The sequence below is a fragment of the Notechis scutatus genome, chromosome 1 (assembly GCF_049901735.1).
Source record: "Notechis scutatus isolate UNSWTSFEM ecotype Mainland chromosome 1, rNotScu1.2, whole genome shotgun sequence".
NCBI lineage: Eukaryota > Metazoa > Chordata > Lepidosauria > Squamata > Elapidae > Notechis > Notechis scutatus.
The window spans coordinates 326,368,631-326,393,480 of record NC_142009.1 but is presented as its reverse complement, the minus strand read 5'-3'; the positions used below and the strand labels follow the sequence as shown (position 1 = coordinate 326,393,480).

At 44.6% G+C, this 24,850-nt stretch overlaps 1 protein-coding gene across 2 annotated transcripts; it reads right to left on the bottom strand.

Annotated features, from left to right (window-relative positions):
* Positions 1 to 2,024: 2,024 nt before the first annotated feature.
* KLF16 (KLF transcription factor 16) lies at positions 2,025 to 24,091 on the bottom strand. Of its 2 annotated transcripts, XR_015746951.1 has the most exons (3): positions 23,514 to 24,091; positions 4,598 to 6,822; positions 2,025 to 4,505 (listed from the first exon to the last, which is right to left on the bottom strand). XR_015746951.1 is itself a non-coding variant. In XM_026681078.2 (2 exons), exons 1-2 carry the CDS (start codon positions 23,899 to 23,901, stop codon positions 6,524 to 6,526), a joined length of 687 nt encoding a protein of 228 aa, XP_026536863.1. In that variant the 5' UTR covers positions 23,902 to 24,091; the 3' UTR covers positions 2,025 to 6,523. The 2 variants fall into 2 exon arrangements, 1 of the variants encoding a protein (XP_026536863.1); XM_026681078.2 differs by having other exon boundaries at positions 2,025 to 6,822.
* Between the last annotated feature and the right edge of the window lie 759 nt (positions 24,092 to 24,850).

Below are 24,850 nucleotides of genomic sequence, written 5' to 3'. Positions count from 1 at the left end.
TGCGCAGAGTCAGATCGACGAAAGAAGCCAGCCCTGCCGTCTCCACTAAGGGCAAGACGTAGGGAGAAAAGAACAAGGTAGCCATTTTACTTAAAGGAAAAGAAGCCGAGTCTCAAAGGCGCATGATCTGCGGAGACGTCGGCTGTGACTTTAAAGGCAGAGGTCAAAGGTGTGCGCCACGGGATAGACGCTGAAAGTTTCGCCGCCATCTTAGTTAAGGACAACAGAAGGAATGCGCGTTCGCCATTGGATAAAATAGGGCAGGTCCCTTCCGGGTTTCGCATGGCAACACAGCTGGCTTGCTTTAAGATGGCCATGAAGGTGCCTGCTCAAAAATGTCTGTAGTGTAGTAGTAGACTATGAAAAGAAATGCATTGATATACAGATTTTAGAATAAAGCAAGAATTCAAAATTTAGCACTTTTCCTTATAGTCAAGACAAAAGGCCCAAATAATAAAGTTGGCAAAGCTGAATTTGAACTTCCATCACTGCATCCTTAAATGCATGCCGGCTTGGGAATTCTGAGAGTTTGCGTCTTAAAATTGCCATGGTTGTGCATTGTTAAATGGGCTTTTTCCCCAGGAGAAACTCGGCCCAGGAGACAGTCCAACTCACAAGCAATTAGGAAAGTAGACAGATGCTGTTAAGCATATAAGGAAGACATGGAAATTGGATACCGGCCTTTCATTTGATCCTTACAACTGGTAGCAAAAGCTGAAAGCCCACTGAGAACATCAAGATTGATTTTCCTGCTTTTATTATTGCAAAAGGAACATCTAACAGGAACCCCTTGCAGTATTACATGTACAGTCTGCTGAAATTGAATGGGCAATTTACATAGAATGTGGATTTAAATACGCATTTTCATGCAATATGCTGAGTTGTGATGTAGTTTGCTTTGTATGTGGATAGTGTTCTGTGAAGCCTCAATTATCATTTAGCTGCAAGTTGTGTAAAACCATCAATCCTAGGACAGTTATTAAAAAAAATTATTGTAAAAAAGGGTTATATTTTGTAAGATTCTCCAGTGAGCTAAAGGAGACAAATCAATCAATTAGTTTCCGTTAGCTCACTGGAATCTTACAAAATATAATTTATATACAGGGTATGTTCAAAAAAGATATATGCAGCAATATATGATGCATATTACATTAAAGACAAAGCTTTGACCACATAGTTGTGGCTGCCACCTTGACTTTTCTGACCACCTTGCAGACATTTCCTACTTACATGAGAATCCTCTTCTTTTTTCCCCCCAGGAATTTTGTCCAATGGAACCTATGCCCAGGATAACAAGATTTAAAGACTACTACTGTAGATAACCAGAGGCTGCAGCTGTGATTCGAACTGCCTTTTCTAGATCTGGCATATTCCAGAATGTTCAGATACAGCTTCTTGGATTACTCAACATGGAAATGCCAATGGGATTGTTACTTTTGAATTCTAGGATATGACCCCAATGTATCTAGGAGACACCAGATTAGAAAAAGTTGAGACATGCCAATTCTGATAGGTAACTTGGGCTCTTTAAAATGATGCTCATTGGCCCATTTTAGTAAATAATAAAATAACAACTAGAAGTGAATTTCTGGTAAAGTGCCCCTTGCCTTATAAGCAAAAAAAATCCCCTACAAATACCTCTATGATTTGAAAATTTTCATTTTAATGTTTTGATGTATTTATTATTAGCAATCCCCTAGGATTGAGGCAGTGAATATTCACATATAAAACTCCCTTTTTTTTTTACAACCCTATAATCCCTTAATTCAGGGCAGAGTTGGGGTGACTGGGTGGAGCTGAGCATTTACTGGCTGGATGCCCTTCCTGATGCCTACATGGAGTTCACAGCAGCAATTTTCTCTGCAACCTGAGAAACATCTGCTGCTACCTAGGACTGAATTCTCAGCTTCCAAGTGGGAGGAGAGCATCTTCACCAATTAGGCTACCACATCAACTCAGCAAATATGTCACATATATTATCTCTTCAAACACACAAGCATGTTAAATCTCTTCTCACACACAGGTTAAAGTTTTTGTTCATTTTATTTAAAAATAGAACAGAGAAAATACACGCAAAAATGGTGCACCAAATTTCAGTGCTTATTATTAAAAATACAGATTTGGAGAAAATGAAAATAACTCCTTCTCAACTCAAACACAGCACACAACAGCATGCAACAGATACACTGATCAAAATACAGAGATGGGTTTTAAAGCAGAGGGTCCACTACAGCATAAACGTGTACATAATCATGTAAAATAAATGCATCTGAAAAACCGTTTTCATCACTTTCCATTAGCAATCACCATAGAGGTTCTGGGATTGTAAACCTTTAAAAATCATGGCATTCTGGCAGAGGTGGGGGTTCTTGGCAAGAAGTTTATTTCCTACATATATTATTTTCCCTCTTCCTGTAGCCAGTATCTTGGCAGAGGAGACTATCAATTATAAATGCATGGGGGAAAGAATGAAGAGGGGTCTCTTTTGTTCTAATAAAAAAATACTGTAGCATCTCCACCAAAATCAGAATTCTCCTCTAAAACTTTGGAAGTGCAACATGATTTGATTTCTTCCTACAAAAATACCCATGTTCCAGCAGTAAGCGCAAGCTTTCATTATTATTTCAAAAGAAAGAAAATATACTGTACTTTCCTTTAATAAAATACCAGTCTGATTACATATTGTAAAAGAGGAAGGTTGGATCCTTTTTAAATATATCAATTTCTCTATCTATAAAACAAAAAAATCAATTGCCTATGGACATGTATGGGATAAGGTATTTACTCTACTTCACTCCTGGAGCACATCAGAAATCTATATAGGCACCCAAAACTTCTAGAGCAGAAGTTATTCAAGCAAAAGACGACATTAATCTCATTTCTATTTTCCTACGGTACCAGGACACAAAAACAATGGTTTTAAAAAGTTATGCAAATGCATATTCTTCTTCAATAATAGGAAAGCCTTCCTTATGTCAAGAGCAATCTGGAACCAATTATCAAACACATTGGTGAACTCTATGCTGGATATCCAGATTGCTTTCATTTGGTTTCTTGCAATGGACAGTTGGATTAATTTCATTGGCTACAGTGCCTCTTTCCAATACTATAAATTCTGCCATTGCTTTTGACCACTGGAAATCTATAAGGCCTAGGATCAATGGGGCCCTGAGTTCAAATAAATAAGGGGGGGGGGGCAGTGCATCCTGGAATCAGTCCATGGAACAGCATTTGAAGACACAAGATTTAATGCTCCTCCAGGTGGATTCCTATTTCAAGTTGAAGCGGCTGAATGTTATTTCCTAAGCTACTTTGTATACATTCTTCTCTCCCCAGTTACCATTTCACTTACCTCAACTGCTTTGTTACCCCAATCTGTCTCAATCCAACAATTCTCAACCACTTCCTCCCTTCCTAGACTGAGAAGTTTAGAAGCTGGAGTCCAACCCAAGTGAAAGATTGCTGTCAAAGCAAAGCTGGCTGAGGAATTCTGGGATTTGAAGTCCACAAGTCTTAAAGTGCCCAAGGTTGGAGACCCCTGGCCTAAGTTACAAGTAGTCCTCAACTTACAATCATTTCTCTAGTAACTGTTTAAGTTTACAATTGTATTGGAAAAAATGGCTTATGATCGGTCCTCACAATTACAACCACTGCAGCATTCCAGGCGGTCATGTAATCACCATCCGGGTGCTTGGCAACCGGCTCGTATTTATGAGCATTGCAGCATCCCTGGGTCATGTGATCCTCATTTGCCACCTTCCTAGCTGGGTTCTGACGAGCAAAGTCAATGGGGAAGCCAGCAGGCATGCTCACAAGGGACCATGTGGTGTCTCGCTGAACCCCAGTGATTCCCTTAATAACCATAGCCAAAAAAAGTGGTAAAATGTCCATTTAAGGGGCGCCTCACTTAAATGTCCACACCACTCAACGAAGAATTATCCCGTTCCAATTGTGGTTGTAAGTGGAGGCCTACCTGTACAGTACAGTCCTTGACTTACAACCACAATTCAGCCCAAAATTTATGTTGCAAAATGAGGCGATTCTTAAGTGAATTTTGGTCCATTTTACCACCTTTCTCGCCACCGTTGTTAAGTGAATCGCTGCAGTTGTTAAATTAGTAACACAATTGTTAATTGAATCTGGCTTCCCCATTGATTTTAGTGGTCAGAAGGTCGCAACAGGGAGACCCCATGACCCTGGGACTCTGCAACCATCATAAATATGATTTCAGTTGCCAAGCATCTGAATTTTGATCACATAACCATGGGGATGCTGCAACAGTTGTCAGTGGGGAAAAACGGTCATAAGCCGCTTCTCTCAGGGTTGTTTTAACTTTGAACAGTCACTAAATGAACTGTTAAGTCGAGAACTCCCTGTACTGCCAAGGACAAGACTTGTTAATATGGCAACATCTGTTCCCTTCTGCTTCCCAGTTCCTTCTATTGCTATCCCTTGAAATAGCTAAATCAGGGGTCTCCAAGCTTGGCAACTTTAAGCCTGGCGGGCTTCAACTGCTAGAATTCCCCAGCCAGCAAAGCTGGCTGGGGAATTCTGGGAGTTCAAGCCCGCCAGGCTTAAAGTTGCCAAGCTTGGAGACCCCTGATCTAAATGTTACTTCTCCCCATATCTCATTATTCTATTCCTTATTTGCAAGGCAGAGGATGGTGACTGCATGGCTTATTCTCAAAATGCAAGTGCCAAGACAGCCTTGTCTGCATAAATGGATTTACATTTTCAAGAAGCAGCAGAGCACCGAAACAAATCAAAGATGCTTTTATATAAGAGCCAATTCTCACCAAGTCAAAAGCAGATAGCCTGATTCTAGAACAGCAGCTTCACACCAGCTACGCCTTATGGGTGCCAGAAGCCGCCAGAAAAATCAACCCTGATTTCACAATACATCTACTTTGCATTTAATACAGAGCCATCGCTGAAATTCTTTCATAATGGCTGCATTCCTTTTTTTCCACCGTAAATCTGGAGCTTTGTGTCCTCGAATGCCTGCTCAGGCCTGCTTCCTGCCTAGCATTGTTGAGACACCTGACAGCTTGCAAAGAACCATCATCACCAAAAGCATCAAAGCTTCCATTTTTAAACAAGGAACACACACACACACACACACACACACACACACGCTTGCCTGGTGTACAGCTGTGCAGAGCAGTTGCCACAGCCCCATGAAAGTGAGAAAAAGTGCTTTTAGGTGTCCTGAGTCGTACTAAAAATCCCATTCTTTTTTCAGCTTTAATTCATCCATGTGCCAACCAGTCATACAATAAAACTTTACCACTGGTCTCCTACATTCTATCGTAAAAGGAATAAATACATATTTTATAAAAACCATAAACACATACACACGCTCACACCCTGAAATAGATACACCCGTAGAAACAGGTCCTCATCTTTTTTTTTAACCTTACGTAAAGTTGACCTGGGAGAAAAAAAATATATATTTACATACAATATCAGGTCAAAAAGTTAGTTACCAACACCCAATTTCCCTGTGGGGGGGAAAAACAATCACCTCTCACTTTTGCTGCAGTTCTAGTGTCAAAGGGCCTACGTCAACTTGAACATTTCCCCCCAAAATAGTTTGCAAACGATCAATTTAGGATGGGGAGATGGAAAGATGGAAAGCCATGATTTCGTATGGTTTGTCGTTAGCCTTGATAGCTAAAGAGGGATCCTCCTTATTCAGAGGCAAGTTAATTCTGATTATCAAATGCAAAGAGGCCAAAGGCATAGAGAGCAGTTTTCACCCTGCTCTCTTTCTAAATACGAAGAGTCAATAGTTTCTTCTTTATCAATAGGTTGGCCAAAAAGAGAGGCTTAAAGCTAAGTGAAACTTGAAGAAAGTACTTTCTTTTCCTGAGGGCTACAATTAATGAGGAAATCAGCATTCTCATTATAATAGGGAAGAGTTGGGCTGAACAGTTCCAACAATATCAAACACAGACCTTGGAATAATGCAGAGGTGTCCAATCTGGGCAATTTTAAGACCTGTGGACTTCAACTCCCAGAATTCTCCAGGCTGAGGAAAGTGAACCACGGGTCTTAAAAGTTGCCAAGGTTGCACACCCCTGGAATAAAGTCTCTTTGCAGCTGGGAAACCGAGGCAAAGTGATGGTGGGACTATCTCTTTGACCAAGGGCTAGGAAATCATCGGTTAGCCCCTGACTGAGAGCCACATGGGGGCCTTTTTTCCAAAGGAACATCAACAAAGTTTAATCACGTCTGCTTGACTGGTTTCCACAAATCCTGCCACCCTCAGCCTGGGTGGAATGGGAATGTGCATAGAGGCTACAGCTTGGAAGCAAGCAGGGAGAGGGATTGGTACAGTAATCAAAATGCCCACCAAGCACAAGAAGGAGCTTTTTTTTTCTGAAATAAGGCATATTAAACCATAACCAGAAGTGATGGGAAAACCAAGTTTCTGAATCAAAAAAATGCCTCTGAAATTGTACCCGATCTCTCCCTAGAGGCCAGGTCTGGGAAGGGCAAAAAACAAGGTGGCATGCCCCCTTTAAGGGGCAGGGCTGTCAGAGGCGGGGCTGCCAGGGGCGGGGCTTCCGGCCAAGCTGCTGCCAGCTGAGTCAGTAGGAGAGGCTCTGTAGCAGTCAGATCGTCGGACCATGCCAGGCTGGAAAGCTGGGTGGCGGCGGGCATGCTTGGTCAGGTGGTCGCTCCGCATAAATCGCTTCTCGCAGAGTGGGCAGGCAAAGCGCTTCTCGCCGGTGTGGGTGCGGAAGTGGCGGGCTAACTCATCAGAGCGTGCAAATCTCTTCTGGCAGCCAGCCCAATTGCATGGGAATGGACGCTCACCTGCAAGGAGAAAAGAAGGCGGGAAGAGAGTGGGGGGAGAGAGAGATGGTTATTTTGGTCATTCTCAGGAGCTGGTGGTAATAGAGCCTCCATATGCAGAAGCAATCTATCTCCGAAGACCCGATTTTTAAATAGGCAACAGTCCCCGATGCCTCTGCCTAGCTGTGGCTGGAAACAAGACACTAGAAGAAACCCCCTAAGGCAATAATGCTTAACAAGTTAAATGGAAGCATCATCCCGAAGGCGAATAATTATAATACAATCCAAACAGAAATCCTAAATGACAATGAAAAGCTTCAGTGAGTTAATAAGTTTGCTGCCCCATAAGCCCTTAATTCTTTATTTCCTCTTCATCCTAATAGAACCCAGAGGAATTTAGAGGGAGGGAAGCAAATTAAACATCCCAAGCAGGAATTACAAACTTGAAGGACAAAAATCACTTTAAAAAACCAATATCAGCACAAAGAGTCCTGGTCACTTAGTGATCATCTGAAGTTCCAACGGACCTACCTGGGTAGTATTTACAACCCAAATTCAAAATCCCAAGAGATGCACCTACATTCCCTGGCAGTCATGTGACCATACTTTGGGGCCTTGGCAACAGAGCCTCTTTATTATTTATCTATCTATTTGTTTGTATGTTTGTATTCTGCCTTTAATGCTTTCACAAACAATTTAAGGCAGTGAATATATCCAACATACAATCCTCCTCCCTTTTTCCCCTCACCAGCAGCCCTGTGAGGTAGGTTGGCCTGAGAGTGACTGGCCTAATACGGCTGCTTCCAGCACCCTATAGTGGCATGATTGTGTTTTATGATGGTTTTGCCAAAAAGCAACATTTATGTCTTCAGTTTTCAGCAAAACCATGCCCTAGCAAACCATTGGATTGCTTAGCAACCATGGATTCGCTTAATCAGAACTGCAAAAAGGTCATAAAATCTGGTTGGTCACATGACAGACCTGCTTAATGACTGTCATGTATTACTGTTGAGATGGGCAGGCTTCATTACAGTCGTTAACATGAGTATTATCTGTATCAAGAAAGCTTATTAAAGAACTTATGCCCTGAAGTACCGTGTTTCTCCAACAATACGGCCTCCCCCAATAGGAAGTTCCAGCATGTTTTATAGGCATAAAATGAAATTAAGCCCCTCCCCCCAAATTAAGGCCTATATTAAACATGCAAAATGGGAGGGAATGGCGGGGGGGGGCTTGCCGTTAGGAAGTACTTTTGTTGCATACCCAGATATGGTGCTGCCTGCATTGACCTCGGCGTTGGTGGGGCACTTCGTATTGGGAGACCTTCCGCCACCGTTGCTTTCCCTTCTCCCCGTGGTGCCACGGCATTTAGAGCAATGCCGCGGCGTTTGGCGCAGCCACGCGGTGTTTGGCGCAGCCATGCGGTGTTTGGCGGCCACACGTGGGCCAGTCAGGGCTCCTCCCTGCAACAGAGACCGGCAAAGACACTCGGCTTCAGGAGCTCCTGTTGCCGCCTTCCCGGCCATCGTTCGAAGGCAAAGCCCATTCTTTTAAAAACGACACCCTACTACCGATGCGACAAAGCCTCCCCTGCCCGAGAGGGCAGCCCAACCCCATGTGGGGAGGCGAATCTCCTGGGGCCGCAATGCAGGATCGGCCCACCCCGGGAGAAGTGCCCAGCTGCCATCCCTGCCTGGCGATGGGCAGAGCGCGAAGAGCTTCACCTGGGGTGGCCAGCGCAGCTGACAGGCGGGCCCTCCTGCCCGGCGGCGGAGCTCTTGCCAAGGCAGTGAGCGGCTCCCCGCCGGGCCCTCTGCTCATCCCGCCAGGGCCACGCTGGAGCTGGGCAGGCTGGGCAGAGCCGGGAAAGCGAGCCGCAGGTGCGCGCCCACCTGCCAAGCGAAAGAGCCGGGCCAACCCGAGCTTGGCTTCCCAAGTCCCTTCAGCCTGAACCCGAAGGGGCCACCGGGAGAGGCTGCCCGAGGCAGTGATAGCGCCCACCCGTCCACGGACAAGGAGGTGAGGCGACAGCAGTACTGCTTCCCTGGCTGGCAGGTCCAGCAGAGAGAGCCCGAAGCCGCCCGTCCTTTCCACCCCTTGCCCAGCCCATCCCCGTCCCCACGCATCTCCAAACGCACCAGCAGCTCCAAACGCTGTAGCGGCACGGGCATCGGCACTCACTCAGCGCGGCTCAGCTCGGAGCAGGACGCGGCGCGGGCCGTCACCTTGCCTCCCTGTTCATGGATGGGTGGGCGCTATCACTGCCTCGGGCGGCCTCTCCCGGTGGCCCCTTCGGTGTTGGGCTCGAGGGACTTGGGAAGGAAGCCAAACTCAGGTCGGCCCGGCTCTTTTGCTTGGCAGGCGGGCGCACACCCACGGCTCGCTTTCCCGGCTCTGCCCAGCCTGCCCGGCTCTGGCACAGCCCTGGCGGGATGAACGGAGGGCCTAGCAGGGAGGCGCTCGCTGCCTTGGCGAGAGCTCCGCCGCCGGGCAGGAGGGCCCGCCTGTCAGCTGCACTGGGCTCCCCAGGCAAAGCTCTTCGCGCTCTGCCCGCCGCCAGGCAGGGATGGCGGCTGGGCACTTCTCCCGGGGTGGGCCGATCCTGCGCTGTGGGCCCAGGAGATTCGCCTCCCTACATGGGGTTGGGCTGCCCTCTCGGGCAGGGGAGGCTTTGTCGTACCGGTAGTATGGCATCATTTTTGAAAGAATGGGCTTTGCTTTCAAACGATGCCCGGGAAGGCGGCGACAGGAGCGCCTGAAGCCGAGTGTCTCTGCTGGGCTCCGGTTACAGGGAGGAGCCCTAGCCGGCCCCGTGTGGCTGCGCCAAATCCCGCGTGGCTGCGGCAAACGCCACAGTGTTGCTCTAAACGCTGCGGCAGCACGGGGAGAAGGGAAAGCAACGGTGGCAGAAGGTCTCCCGATACGAAATGCCCCACCAACGCCGAGGTCAACATCCAAGCCGTCGCCACCCGCCCAAGGATGCAAGGGGGAGGGAATTAAGTCACCCCCGAAAAGACGGCCTAGCTGTTTTTTCGGGGGTTAAAAAAATAAATAAGGCCCGGCCTTATTTTGTGAGAAACATGGTAGTTGGCTGAACATTTATTTGTTTGTTTGTTTATTTATTTGATTTGTCAATCGCTTACAAGATAATAGGTATTAGTAAGAATACAGGAAATAGGTATGAATGGGGACAATAGGACAGGGACGGTAGGCACCATTGTGCACTTATGCACGTCATGGGTGAGGACGAAGGGACAGTTCTGTCACTGAGATGCTGTCACTCAGAACAGCCTTTCTCAAATTTGGCAACTTGGAGATGATTGGACTTCAACTTCCAGAATTCCCCAGCCTGCACCTTCAATTCTGGGAGTTGAAGTGCACTCACCTTACAGTTCCTGAGGTTGAGAAACACTGGTTTCAAGAATCAAGTCAGCACAGGCATAAGTTCACAGAAAAGTTTGGGGCTTCAAGAGAGATTCTACACCAGGGGTGTCAAACTCGCCACCCATGGGCGGATGCAACACGCACTGGCCACGCCCACCCCGGTTTAGTGAAGGGAGAAAAAGTTGTGACATGTCATGTGACTACATGTCATCATGAGTTTGACACCCCTGTTCTACACTGTGAGATGCAAGTCTGACATCAGAAAAACGGCAAAATTGCGAGATAGCAAGCAGTCACAATTAAAAGATGAAATTTTCCTTTCTTCGGGGCACAGAAGTATATTGAACTTTTCAGACGATACGGAACAATATCAGAGAACTTTGCTACAACTTAAATGCTTTGAATTTTGTGCCTAGCTGCAATATTACTCCTTTTCACATACATGTAGTCCTCAACTTATGACCACAATTTTGATCACAATTTCCACTGCTAAGCAAGGTAGTTTGAAGTGAATTGCACCCAATTTTATGACTTTTTAGCCACAGTTGTTCAGTTAATCACTGCAGTTCAGTGAATTACCCAGTTGTGAAGAGATTCAGCTTTCCCCCGTTGCCTTTGTTTGTTGGAAGCCAGCTGAGAAGACCGAAATGACCCCAGGATGTTGCAACCATTTTATATACATGTCAGTTGCCAAGCCCTCAAATTTTGATCCTGTTCTGTGAGGATGCTGCAATGGTCATAAATACAAGGACTAGTTGTAACTTGCTTTTTTCAGTGCTGTTGTAACTTTGAAAGGTCACTAAATGACCTGTTGTAACTCGAGGATTCATTGTAATGGGGAGAAACAGATTTATTTAAATGCCTAGATCCCTTTCTAACATGCTTGCACTGGTCCTTCAGTATTATCACTATAGCACATCACTGTTCCAATAATAACCTGAAAATCAGCATTAATTTATCTAAGTCTCTGTTTGTCCTCCTTTGGATCTCTGGAGGAATCCAGGATAAAAAAGAAAAGTGTCCAATTATCCAAGGCACAAACAGCTTTATTACTGTTCCTGTTACGGTATTAACATGATTAAAAGGGATGCTGGCAATAATTCAGCACAACCTTCCATTGGCCCCTAATCTTAGCCCTTTAAAAGAAGAGGTTCTTTGAGCCCTAAAGCATTTCAGTGGAGCTTATTCTTATATACTATAAGCTTTGTATCACACTTTTATTTGTACAATTCAAGGCAGTGTAGCTAATGGTCTCGTCTTCTATTTCTCTAAACAGTGTTTTTCAACCTTTGCAATTTAAGACGTATGGACTCCCAGAATTCTCCAACTGGCTAGGGAATTCTGGGCACTGAAGCCCACATGTCTTAAGATTGCTGAGATTGAGAAACATGGCTCTAAAACAACAACCCTATGAAGTGTGTTTTGAAAAATGGAGAATCCTTCAAATCTGCTCCTGTTAGCTTCACAGCGTTACCCTGTCTTAATAATGTACTAACATCTAAATAAATACCTTTCTGATGAGTAGTGTTGAGTGTGTATGCTTAAAAGTTTGCATTTTTCCTTAAGGTCTTTTTGTTATTAATTAAAAAACAATAAAAAATTTAAATTGTGTGTGTGTATGTCTGTGTGTATGTAAAAGTTTCTTCACTATAGTGATTAAGGCACCGACCTAGGAACAGGAGACTGTGGGTTCTAGTCCTGCTTGAATGCTAGCTAGGTGACTTTTGGCAAATCACCCGGAGATGGTGAGTTCTAGTCCTGCCATAGGTTCTAAAACTACGAGTACTAAAACCAGCTATATGACCTTAGGCCAATTACTAGGAGACTGTGAGTTCTAGTCCCATGTCAGGCATGAAAAGCCAGCTGGGTGACTTGGCAGCCATTCTCTTTCAGGCAGTGGTGGGAATTCAGTTTTTTTTTACTACTGGTTCTGTGGGTGTGGCAGGGGAAGGATGCTGTAAAATCTCCAGTCAGAGGTGTATTTTCCGGTTCTCTGAACTACTCAAAATTTCTGCTACCGGTTCTCCAGAACTGGATAAAACCTGCTGAATACCACCTCTGCTCTCAGCCCAACTAACCTCACAGGTTTGTTGTATAGAAAATAGGATGAATAAGGAATATTAAGTATGTTTGCCACCTCAAATTACTTAAAAAGTAATAAAGATGGGATAAAAATCTAGTAAACAACAAATTAATACAAGTGTGGTCCCTTTAGTTGTTTGGTTTTGCAGACAGGTCCTCAGATGTGAGTTACCAGAAGAAGCAGGTGATGGATCTTTTCTGATCAGTCAGGACCATTTTTTGAGCAGTAAACATTAAAGACCACTGAAGCAAAGGCTACACCTGAGAAATGCAATATATTTCATTTCTCAATCCCAGAAATCTGGTTCTTAAGGAAAGAGATTGCTGGTTTTCATTTGTAAGTGCCCATGACCAGGACACAATGGATGAATTGCAAAAGGAACTTGAGATGATTAGAAGAAACTTGCTAAAAAGACAGGACAAAAATAGAGAATATAGTGTGCTCTCACAAGGAGTAACGTACAGGAGAGGTCCCCAATCTCCAGGCCGCAGCCTGTTCAGAACCAGTCTCCACAGGGAGCAGGTGAGCAGGTGCATGCAAAGCTCTTCATGTGAGCAGCAGCCGCTTGCATTCATGCACAAATATCCCCTCACGCGAGCAGGCTGCCATCTTGCGCTCCCTTCACACGAATAGCAGCTGCTTGGCCTTGCATGCGAAGCTCCCCTCACACAAATGGAGCTGCGTGCACTCCCAAACACTTGCCTACCACTCACAATTTGATAATAATTGATAATAAGAAAGAACTGGAGAAGATAACAAAACAGAAAGACCTGCAAATAGAAGTAGAAAGACAGTGGCAAAAGGAAGCAAAGGTGGTACCAATGGTCATAGGCACGGCTTGGGTGCAATCCCAAAACAACTGGAGCACCACTTGAACATCATTGGCATTGACAAAACCACCATCAATTACAAAAGGCATCTTTACTCAAGAATAGCTCACATTCTGCCACAATGTCTTCAATAGCATCAAACATCTCCACTTGCCTATCGCATGTCCTTGGGAAGGCCTCATTAGATGGACAAATCCAGTCTTAACATCTGGCTAGCTGTATGACGAGCCGTAATAAATCTTTTTAAAGTTGTAAGCAAAATTTGACATGGGGCCATGGATCCCTTAACTTCATACATACATACTCTTGTCATTTTAGGCTTTTAATAAAATCTCGGGGGGGGGGGGCAGGGTGGACGGGTCTTGAACTTCATAGATAAATGAAATAAAATTGCATCTGGCTTCTTTCATTATGTCCACGTGGTTGTCTTCAGGGATTAGTACCATCCACAACAGTGTCTTGGCTGATGCCATCTAGTCTTCCATTTCTGGTTTCCCTTCTTCAATGAGATACCCGAAATATTTTTAAAGGTTTCCTTCTACTGTATATGGTTGGTTCAGTTTGGAAGACATTGATGGCAGCTTTGCTAGATACACAACCTTTCTGGTTTGGCAGCCACCTGTCTGAAATGATATAGGATTTTCTGCTTGAGTAGCGGGTTGGACTAGAAGACCTCCAAGATCCCTTCCATCTCTGATATGTTCAAGGAGTGAAATTCACAGTGGATTTTCAGTGGATTTGAAATGTCTATTTATAGGGATCCATACTGGTAGAGAAGTTTGCACAAAAATTAATGGGCCACAGCCCCAGAGGCAAACAGGTACCTGGAGTAACTGGCTATGATTATGATGGTAGTGATGCTAAATTTTCTTCTTCCTCCAAACCAGGGGTGTGATCTATGGACCCTTTATGACCTTGGCTCAGGAATTCTGGGAGTTGAAGTTCACAGGTCATAAGAGGGGCGTAGTTCTCCACCCCTGCTCTAAGTCAACTTTAGGCTCCAAAGGTAAGAGACAAATGCCTACATAGTTATAGGGAGTTTCCTTCCAGAGATAAATATTTGTTTTTATTGCCACTGGAGGGAGAGGGACAAAAAAAGGAAAATTATTTATGATGCTAATCAACAGAATCAGAATGATTATTTATAACCCAAATAACTAAAGTGCTCCCACACTGAGGCAGCTGTATCATAACCCCAAAAGCTATCAAATCAAGCTACCATTTTCATTAAGATGTTCTTGCCATGTTATCAGGCACGTAGTGGGCTCCAAATTCTTATGTTATCATAAGAATTCAGTAGCATATTCATACCGACATCATTATTCCCAACATTATTATATGTACCAAAGACAAGAAGGCAGTCTTGAAAGTCACAATATGGTTAAGAATGTAGATCATGCTTGCAGTGAATCAACAATATATGTTGCCATGCACACTGGAAACGGCACTGAACTAAGTGAAAATGGTTTCTATTATAATGGCAGAAATCTGAACTTTGAAAGAAGAAAACAGCCTTGAGTGGTGTTTTTTAATGGAATAATAAAATGAAAGCAAATAGGTTTGAATAATTATTATCTAAGAATATGGAGCAAATACAGGTAGTCCTCAAATTACGACCACAATTAAGCCCAAAATGTATGTTGTTAAGCGAGAAATTTGTTAAGTGAGTTTTGCCCCATTTTACCACTTTTCTTAACAAATTTGTTAAGTGAATCACTGCAGTTATTTAATTAGTAATACAATTATAAAGTGAATCTGGTTTCCCCATTGAATTTGCTTGTCAGTAGTCACAAAAGGTGATCACATGACCCAGGGACACTGCAACTGTCATAAATGTGGCTCAGTAGCCAAGCATCTGAATTTTGATCACATGTCCAAGGGTTTGCTGGAACAATCATAAGAGTGAAAAATGATCATAAGTCACTTTTTTCAGGGCCATTGTAACTTCGAATGGTCACTAAACGAACTGCTGTAAGTAGAGGACAACATGGCTAGACTTTGTCCAAAGATATCAATCATTGTTGACATCCAAGAAGCTTTCTACAGAAGAGAAACAGCAGATGAAGAACTATGGTTAACATATGAGGATTTATTAATACAAGATAAGGAAGAAATTAAGATAAAAATAAAAGAACTATTAGAAACAGATGGACACTCTTCAATGGTTTTCTTATAATCAGTTGTAATAATATGTGGCAGACTTTGGGAGACAGGAAGAGAAGCTGCTTAGAGAACAGTGAGATAAGAGATGGAATAGCCCATGGCTGTATAATGGGCGGAAAAAGAACTAAGAAGAAACTTGCCCTAGTTTCTCAGGCTGCAAAGGAGATGGGAAAGATATGTACCTTCAGACTTAAAAGATTCTATTAATGTAGCCTTGCAATAAAGCAGAATTAGCTCATCTGGTCATGTTTAGTCTACCTGGTAAGGCTGACATCAAATGAAGGAGAGATTTATTAGTTACCTTACTTGTTTGGTCAGCAAACAAATTTAATAAAATAAATAAAAATAAACAGCCCTTAAACTTTGCTGAAGATCTGTAGAGATTCTCAGCCATCCAGGTTATGGTTGTCCCAAAGGTGCTTTTTCAGGAAATGACTGGACTTTCTTGTTTTTAGTTTTTGAAGACATTTCACTTCTCATCCAAGAAGCTTCTTCAGCTGTGACAGGATAGTGGGGAATGGAAGGATTGGAAGAATAAAGAAGAATCTGGATGAATGAGAATCTCTATAGACTTTTAACTACACAATTTGGGATGAACACCCTTTGAATGGTGTGGGAGTAGAAATGGATTTCCAGAGGGAAAATGGCAGACTACAGGAACCAAGAGCACTACTCAGGTGACCCTGAGGACACAGATAAACCTCCAAGTGCTTCAAGGACCCTCTAAAAGGATGCTTATGACCAGCTGTCTGCAAGGAATATAAATCTTTCCATTCCTCACCATCCTGTCTGAGCTGAAGAAGCTTCTTGAATGAGAAGCAAAATGTCTTCAACAGAAAAAACAAGAAAGTCCAATTGAAAAAGCACCTTTGGGACTCAGCTGAAGACACTCGAAAACCAAGACACAAGTTCAGAGAACGAACCTTCACCCTCATCCTACACCCAAGCTACAGATATTCATCACTATTGCAGAAAGAAATATTATGGATAAAGGGAAAATCAGACTTGAGAACAAAAGAACTGAATCTGAAATAGAATTATGTACGAACGATGATTATATAATAGCCAACGTACAAACTGTCACTAAGATTTGAACAGATGAAAGGCTGTATGATGAAATGGGCTACAAATTTTGGTTCAATACAAACATGGATCTGTGGCAAAAACTGTGGGGAACTAGGATTACATTTTTGTTGTGCTGTAATTTAAAAGAGAACTTTTATAAAATGATGTACCAAGGCTATGTAATACAGTGGTGCCCAAATAGTTGGGGGCTACTGTATTACCTAGCATTGGTACATCACTTTTAAAAAGTTCTTTTTAAATTATAGCACAAATATATTCATAAATGTACTGGTACCATAGAGAAAGTCCATGGACCAGAGGGGGCATGGTTTTGCATGCTGCCTGCATCCGGTGGATGGGGCTTCGCTTGTTTGCGTGGACCAGTTGCTGGCATTCCATGGGCTGGTGTTGGTCCATGGACCCAGGGTTGGGACCCGATGTAATATCTGGGGATTTGGGGAGTTGAAGTCCAAACATCTTAGTCACCAAGGTTGAGAAAGACTGTGTAAACCACTGAAAAATGGAGACTCCTGACTTCAAGATATCCAAGGAGAAGACAGGAAGCCCTCCCTGGAAGATTTAGCAGATTGTGTAACTGGTTATTATTCCTTTCAGATTCGTTAAGTAGTGGTAGTCAATAGTCAAACCTAAGAAAAATAGGGGGTAGCTTGAAACACTGTGCTTGTTAAAGGTTTAATGTTAGCTTTTAATGAAAGATTTGATGGGCACCAAAAGCAGTGACATAAAGAGAACATAAAGAGACACAGTTCCCTTTAATTATGCTTGTGGGAGGTTTTGCAGGGGGGTCCCTATGGGAGAAGGTTGGCCTCAAGCAGCAGATGGTGGATCTTATGTGACTAGACAGGACTTTTTTTTTTTTTTTAATTTGAGCACCAAAAGGAAAAAAAGGAAAAGAAAGACAGAGCAATGGAGAAGGATGATCAGAATAAAAGGAAAAGAAGCATCTGCTAATGTGGAAATGCAATGCAAGTAAATTTTTCTCAGGGAAAAAGATGGGTTCCTACATAAGGAGATCTCTACATAGAATTCCTTTGATTACATGCCTTAGTTTAATTTTCAAAAAGCAGTTCCTGGCTTCCATTTGCGTACTTATTTATTTTATTTATTTAATAAATTAATATGCCATCCATCCATCAAAGTGACTCTTCCTAGCTTTGAGGATTTTTTTTCTCATTTTTTTTTCTTAAACTTTTAACAATTTAACAGTTGTTTGTATTTGATGGTCCTTGTGCTTCAAGGGGAAAAAAGGCAAAGAAAGTTCATCCAAGCTGGGCCTACGCTATGCAGGAATGGGAGTTCTTCGTCCTCTCATTTATTTATTTTAGATTTTTTTAGCCAGCCTTTATTATTTTTATAAATAACTCAAGGCAGCAAACGTGCAAAATACTCCTTCCTTCTCCTATTTTCCTCATAACAACCCTGTGAGGTAACATGGGTTGAGCGAATGTTTGGTCTAAAGTCACCAACTAGCTTTCATGCCTAAGGTGGAACTAGAACTCACAGTCTCCTGATGTTTGGCTCAAACTGTCTTTTATGCCTAAGACTGGACTAAAACTTGCTATTTTCTCTCTGTAGAGATTTTCAGACATCCAGATCATGGTTGTCCCAAAGGTGCTTTTTTCAGAAGGCAACTGGACTCCCTTGTTTTTTCTTTTGAAGACGTTTCGCCTCTCATCCAAGAAGCTTCTTCTGACAGGATATTAGGGATTCCCCACTATCTTGTCAGAGCTGAAGAAGCTTCTTGGATGAGAAGTGAAACATCTTTGAAAGAAAAAACAAGGGAGTCCAGTTGCCTCCTGAAAAAAGCACCTTTGGGATTGCTATCTTCTGATTTCCATCTTGATGCCTTAGCCATTTCCATCTTGGTGCCTTAGCCATTACACCAAACTGGCTTTATACCAATGGTGTCTCCTGGCTTGCCCCGTGAACATTGCTGCAACATCAGAAGTTGCCTACAATACAATCCTAGTTGGGTTTGACTTGCCAAAGGGTCAACACCAATTGTCACCATTAATCTAGTCAGTCAGTTTGCCTTGCCTTGATATAAATGAATAAGTGGCAATTGGAGAAACCGTGCATTGAATAAAAATTCAAGCTCTCAGATATGGAGAAGGGTTTATTGACCCATCCAGTAAACATCTGACACTTTTTAGGCATAGCAGGTAGCAGTTAAGTCTTCAATTTACAACCATTTGAGATTACCATGGCACTGAAAAAAGTGACTTGTCCTCATATTTACAACTGTTGCAGCACCCCATGGTCATTTGATCAAAATTCAGGTGCTTGGTAACTACTGTAGCATGTATTCACAATGGTTGCAGATTCCCAGTGTCAAGTTATCACTATTTGCAACCCAGCTTTCGACAAAGTAAATAGGTGAAGCTGGATTTGCTTAACAACTACATGATTCGCTTAACAATTGAAGTGATTCAGTTAACAACTGTGGCAAATAAGATCATAAAATAGATGTTACTCATTTAACAACTGTCTTGCTTAGCAATGGAAATTCTGGTCCTAATTGTGGTCATAAGTTAAGGACTACCCCAGAGGTGGTATTCAGCAGGTTCTGACCAGTTCTGGAGAACCGGTAGCGGAAATTTTGAGTAGTTTGGAGAACCGGCAAATACCATCTCTCTGGAGATTTTACAGTATCCTTCCCCTGCCACGCCCACAGAACTGATAGTAAAAAATTTTGAATCCCACCACTGGACTACCCATATCTAAATAGATGTATGGAGAAATCTTTAAAGATTAAAGATGTGTGATGTTGAAGGATGTAACAAAACTCTGGAATTTGACTGTAAGAAATAAGGATTTACCACACATGGGTGGAGGCTAAAAGAATAATGTTGAGAAATTGGGTATTTTCCAGTATTATTCCAGATGTTAAAGATTGGCTTTTGAAATATGTAATTTATCCATTCTGGAGAAAGGCAGTATTTTCCACTAATCAAAAGATTAAGCAAATTCTTCCATGGTTAGGAAGGATTTAGGATAATTTTAAAGTAACATTTTGTATCTGATTACTATAATATTATGTGGTACTTTAGTAAACCAGTAACTGTAAGCTTAATATATAAGACACACCTTTTTTGTTTGTTTCTCTCTCGCTTTTCTTTTTCTGGTTTTATATTTGTAAAGGATTGCTTAACAAAACTTTGTTATTGTGGTGTGAATAGCTATTTTACCTATATTTTATCCTCTTATAAAATAATGAATGCAAAGAAACCCTCCCAGATTATCATCAATCAGATAGAGATTTCCTAGTACAAGGAAGAAAGTTGGGGAAACAAAAACGTGTTTTATAATGTAACACAATATGTGGAAAAAGTTGAAAAGTGGGGTTGCAAGTTTTTAGGACGATTAAGAAAAAGACCAGCACCATGAAGAAAAGTTAACCTTCATTTATTGTACAACCCACTGAAAGAAAATTTCTTTTTGAAGTTTTCTTTTGAAGGAGAAGAAAGAGGATTTTGGTGGATAGAGCATGAAAATTCTACTTAACTTTACAGATGTAAAAAAAACTCTGTGGAAATCAATAGCAGAGGATGAAGGAGGAGCAAAGCCAAGCCCACATTTGGCCCCAATAGTTGTTTTTTTATTATTTTTTCAATTGTTTGTTTCTATCCCGCCCTTATTATTTTGTACAAATAACTCAAGGCCCTGAACATATCCAGCACATCTTTCTCGTGCTATTTTCCCCAAAACAACAATGCTGTGAGGTGGGCTGGGCTGAAAGAGAGAGTATGAGAGTGACTGGCCCGAAGTCACCCAGCCAGCTTTCATGGTTAAGGCAGGACTTGAACTCAGAGTCTCCTGCTTTCTAGCCTGGTGTCTTAACCACTAGATCAAACTGGCATTCTTTTAGTCCTGGAACTAAACGTCTATTTCTTACACATAGAAATCCACTTTTCCACTGAACTTTCTGCAACTCAGCAGTTTAATGTAAGGAAGGGAGGCCCCTTGCCTGGTCCTGATTGCTGTTATTAAATCACAGGGCGTACATTTTGTTCCCCTCTCCTCGCCTTCTGCCCAAATTACATCTGCAAAGACCTCGTTTCAATCTCCAACCGAGGACAATTTCACTAGGGGACAAGATCAGTTTTAAATTTGAACAACAGGATATAGTTACAAAGACCAAAGCACCAAATGACTTCACAGCCTTCAATTATGTTACATGAGAACCAGCTTGAGGTAAGGATTGTGAGTTCTAGTCCTGTTTTAGGCATGAAAGCTGGCTGGGTGACTTTAGGCCCAGGCGACTGTGATTTGATTTTGATTTTTTTATTTGTATCCTACCTTTATTATTTTTACAAATAACTGAAGGCAGCAAACATCCAACACATCTTCCTCCTCCTATTTGCCCCACAATAACAATGCTGTGAGGAGGGTTGGGCTGAGAGAGAATGACAGGCCGAAAGTCACCCAGCTGGCTTTTATGCCAAACATGACTCTCAAGTGTCTCACTTTCTAGCCTGGTGCCTTAACCATTACACCAAACTGGGTTTCTAGTTCTAGGCTTGCCTTAGCCATGAAAGTCTCCTGGGTAATTGAGCCAATTTGGGCTGCCTTAGGCATGACAGCTGGCTGGGTACTTCAATCAATCTCTCTCAGCCCAATCCATTTCATAGGCTTGTTGAGGGGAAAATAAGAGGAGGGATGAGTATTAAGTATGTTTGTTGCCTCGAGTTACTTCTCTAAAGTAGTAAAGGTGGGATAATAATCAAATAAATGTAGGCATGACAGGCACACACATCTATGACTCTATTGCATGCCAGCAACCTTGAAACAGCTGGAATAATACATTTTTGCTGGATTTACTGCCCACTGCAAGCTTCAGAGGATTTGACTTTCTCCGCTTAACAGTCTTCCATTTATACCCAGTACTCTACTGCCCAGGGTCTTTATGTCCCCACAATACTGTCCTTTGGCTTTCTTCTAAAAGTTAGGGGGGGGAAATCATGTCCAAATCTTTGCACGAGGAACAGGTCTGTACAAGTGGCAGGCTGCTGCAAGACCCTGTATGCTTAACAGCTTGTAAATGTATTCATGTGCCAGCTTCAGCAAGTTCAGAGAAACCACCAACTTTAAACACGATAGCATCTGGGCAAAGAAAGCCTCTCCCACACTGTTTTTTTTTTTTTTTAAATCAAGCTTTTATGCCTTTGCCTACACAATCCTGCCAGCTGCTTAACCCAACTATCCGCCCACCAGAGGATTAAGGGCACCAAACATACTTGACACAAAACAAGCAGCCGAGGTTTCTCCTGGCACATTGAAAGGATCCCTGCTATCAAAATTCATCCTTTCCCTCCCCCCCTCCCCATCTCCTTTTACACCCACAGATGGATAAACACTGCCCACATTAGAAATATAGGAAGATCACAGCGAGGCATCTTGGGAGTTGTAGTTGCAGAGTGGCAAACAGGGCCAGGTTGGGAAGAATGGCCCTAGAGAGTCCTCCTTTAAACCCACCCCATTAGTGAAGGGTCTCACCAGCCAGCTTGCCTTCTGCACAACTCCAGAAGTGTGGTGGGGAGACAAACAAAGCAGTAAATAGTAGCCTCTAGTGAACTCACCCAGGCCACAGGCATTTAACACTTCTGCACTGACTCTGTACCAGGTTTTGGAAGGTGTGGTCCCTGAGAAATAAACCCCACCAAGTTAGCATCCTCTACAAGATGGCATCAATTCATTTGCTGGCCCTCCCACCGCCCCCTGCAAAAGTAGGGCAACTTTGAGCAAGGTCTTCTGAAGGTCATCAGTGGATTTCCACCTTGAGGGGTGGTTTGAACCAACTCCTCCTCTTCCCAGCCCCAAATCCACACTTCAGGTTACAGTGGGCCTTTCATTCAGGGCCCGGCTTAGCCAAGATGGATATTTTTCTTGGGAGTGAGTTGCCAAGAACACTGCAAAGAGGTGGCCCCAAATAATAATCTAGCTGGCAGATGGCTTGCTCTTCTTGGCACAATTGAAACTCTTTTTATGCTTTTTATCTGCTCTCTTTTGCGATCTGCTTTGCGCTGGCATCGGCAAGGCAGAGGCGCGACCCTTTGGCAGACACACCCACGCGGCTTCTTGCGCTCGCGCGTTGCTCCACCCACCCCCGGCTGCAGCGACAATTGCACCACCCTTTGTGACCCTCTTAAATTGGGAGGTGGGGAAGCCGTGCAGGGAGAAGAGGCTCTGGATCCACGGGGAACAATCCAGAGCTAGATTCCCCCGCTCCGCCCCGGGATTAAATTCCAACGGGGAGGCCCCCATTCCATCAGGCCACCCCGGATGGCCACTCCTCCCTCTCTTTCTCTCTCCGACCGTCCGGCGTAGGCAGCAGAGACCAGGCTCTGCCAACAAGAGTGGGCGAGATTTGAGCAGCCATCTCCAAGGGAACCTTTCCGAAGAGGCGGGGGCTCTAAGCGAGCCAGAAAGACCCTCCCCGTTTCCTTGTCGGGGAGCGGGGCGCAACAGGAAGGCAGAGTATGCAATTGGAAGCGCCCTAGTAAAGGCAACACCTCCAGGGCGCGCCTGTAATTCCTTCTAGGGTAGCCTGCTTTGGAACGCAGAGGCTCTACTGCGCCATCGGCGCGCCATCACCTGCGAGTGCCCTCAGGCTAAAGACCCGCGCCGATCAGGAGGGGTCGGCCAAAGTCTCCCCTGCCTCCCTCCTCCCAATCCACTTTCGCTTTCGAGCTGCCCGGCCAAGCACGTGGGGCCAGCAAGGATCCCATGGGGCGGGGGACGGCATCTTTCTTTCCTTGCCGGGGGAGGGGAGGGGGAAGAGGAATCAAGAGAGGGTGGGAGGCGAAAGCTTGCAGGTCCCCGTCCTCCCCGCCACGTCCCCCGAGCTTGAGAAGCAAGGGTGGTTAGGAAAGCGACCAGCCCTGCGAAACGCCTCCCTCCGGACCGAGAGGAAATCCGTGCGCCAAAGCCGAGAGAGGCGCGGTCACCACGTGGGTGGAGACTGAGCGGGGGGGGTGAGGAAGCGGGAATGGGGGGATGGGGTGGCCGCGAGGGCTCGAAGGATGAGGACTGAGAGGCGTTGGGGGAAGCGGTCCTGGAGGACTTCAAGGCACCCCCGTCGGGGGTCTCCACCGGGAGCAACAGGGGAGGAGGGACGCAGGATCCAATCCAGGGCACGGTTTGGCTTGGCTAGGTTAGGCTCTTACCGGTGTGCGTCCTGAGATGCGCCTTCAGATGCGAGGATTTGCCGTAGACCTTAATGCAGCCTTGGAAAGGGCACTGGTGCCTTTTGGCCGGGGAGATGGCCGAGAGGCTGGCGGGGCTGTCTGCGCCGGCTCTTCGGGGAAGCTCCCCCGCCTGCGGCAGGACCGGGACGCCGCTTCGCAGCTCGCTCCCTCCGGGCGATGAGGAGCAGCTCCCGCTGCTGTCCGAAAGCGCAGAGCCGGGGCGGCCCGGGTGACAGGCGCTGGGGAGGGAAGGGGGACGCCCTCCTCGCTCTTCTTTGACGCTGATGAGGCCGGAGGCCGGGTGGATCAAGGCCCCGCTGGAGATGGACATCAGGCACTCGGCGGCCAGATAATCCAAGCCTGACATGACGCGTCTCCAGAAGCGGGGAAGACGTCGTCGGGAGGCGCCTCTTTGGAAAACGGCTCCGGCCGGCTTCCCAAGCCAAGATCGGACGCCCGGCCTCCCGATACAGCGGCTGGCTACACGGACGCGACTGCCTCGCCCTGGCGCAACGTGGAGACGGAAGGAAGGGTGGGGGAAAAGAGAGACGCCTGCCTGGTCTCCGCCCAGCCGAGGAGCGTCAGGTTGGAGGGCAGCCGAGGCTGTGACCCTCCTCCCCGCCGAGTCTCCACCTTCCTAAGCGGGGGGGAAGAGCCGAGCGGGTGGCTTCGGGGGAGGAGAACGTCGGTTTAGGGCTGCTCAGCCTGGGCTGCAAACATTAAAAAATAAAAATAAAAAATCCGGACGAGCGCAGGAGGGCGCTGGAGATGCGCTCTGGGGTTGCTTGGTGGAAGCGAAAATCCCCATTCAAGGCTGTTATATTTTCCTAATTGGCTAAAATAATTCCTCTTTAAGGCTTGCAGGTGGTCTTCAAAATTGGAATGGTGGCGTCACGAAATTATAATACAATGGAGCTGGAAGGGACCCTGGAGGTCTTCTAGTCCAGCCCCCTGCTCAAGCAGGAGAATGTTTGCAATTGTAAATGCTTTAGGGGATAATTCGGTTGGATTGCAAAGGGACACGTGTCATAGAATTTATTTATTAAATTTGTTTGCTGCCTATCCACGTGGGGTTATCAAAAAGTGAGTTGGAAGGTACTTCGGAGATCATCTGGGAGAGAGAAATGACTTAGAAATGAACTATCGTACGATAGTGTTTTTCACCTTGACAACTTTAAAGATGGGTGGACTTTTAACTCCCAGAATTCCCTAGCCAGAGTGCTGGCTGGGGACTTCTGCAAGTTGAACTTCACCCATCTTAAAGTGGCCAGGGTTGAAAAATATTGCATTGCCTACAGGATTATCTCTATTTAATA

Bases quoted from the DNA above. Each gene is read 5' to 3' on its own strand.
- KLF16 (XM_026681078.2), bottom strand. From the start codon at position 23,901: ATGTCAGGCTTGGATTATCTGGCCGCCGAGTGCCTGATGTCCATCTCC. The intron at 6,823-23,513 runs GTAAGAGCCTAA...TTCTCCTTGCAG, and splicing joins GCATCTCAGGACGCACACCG to GTGAGCGTCCATTCCCATGC.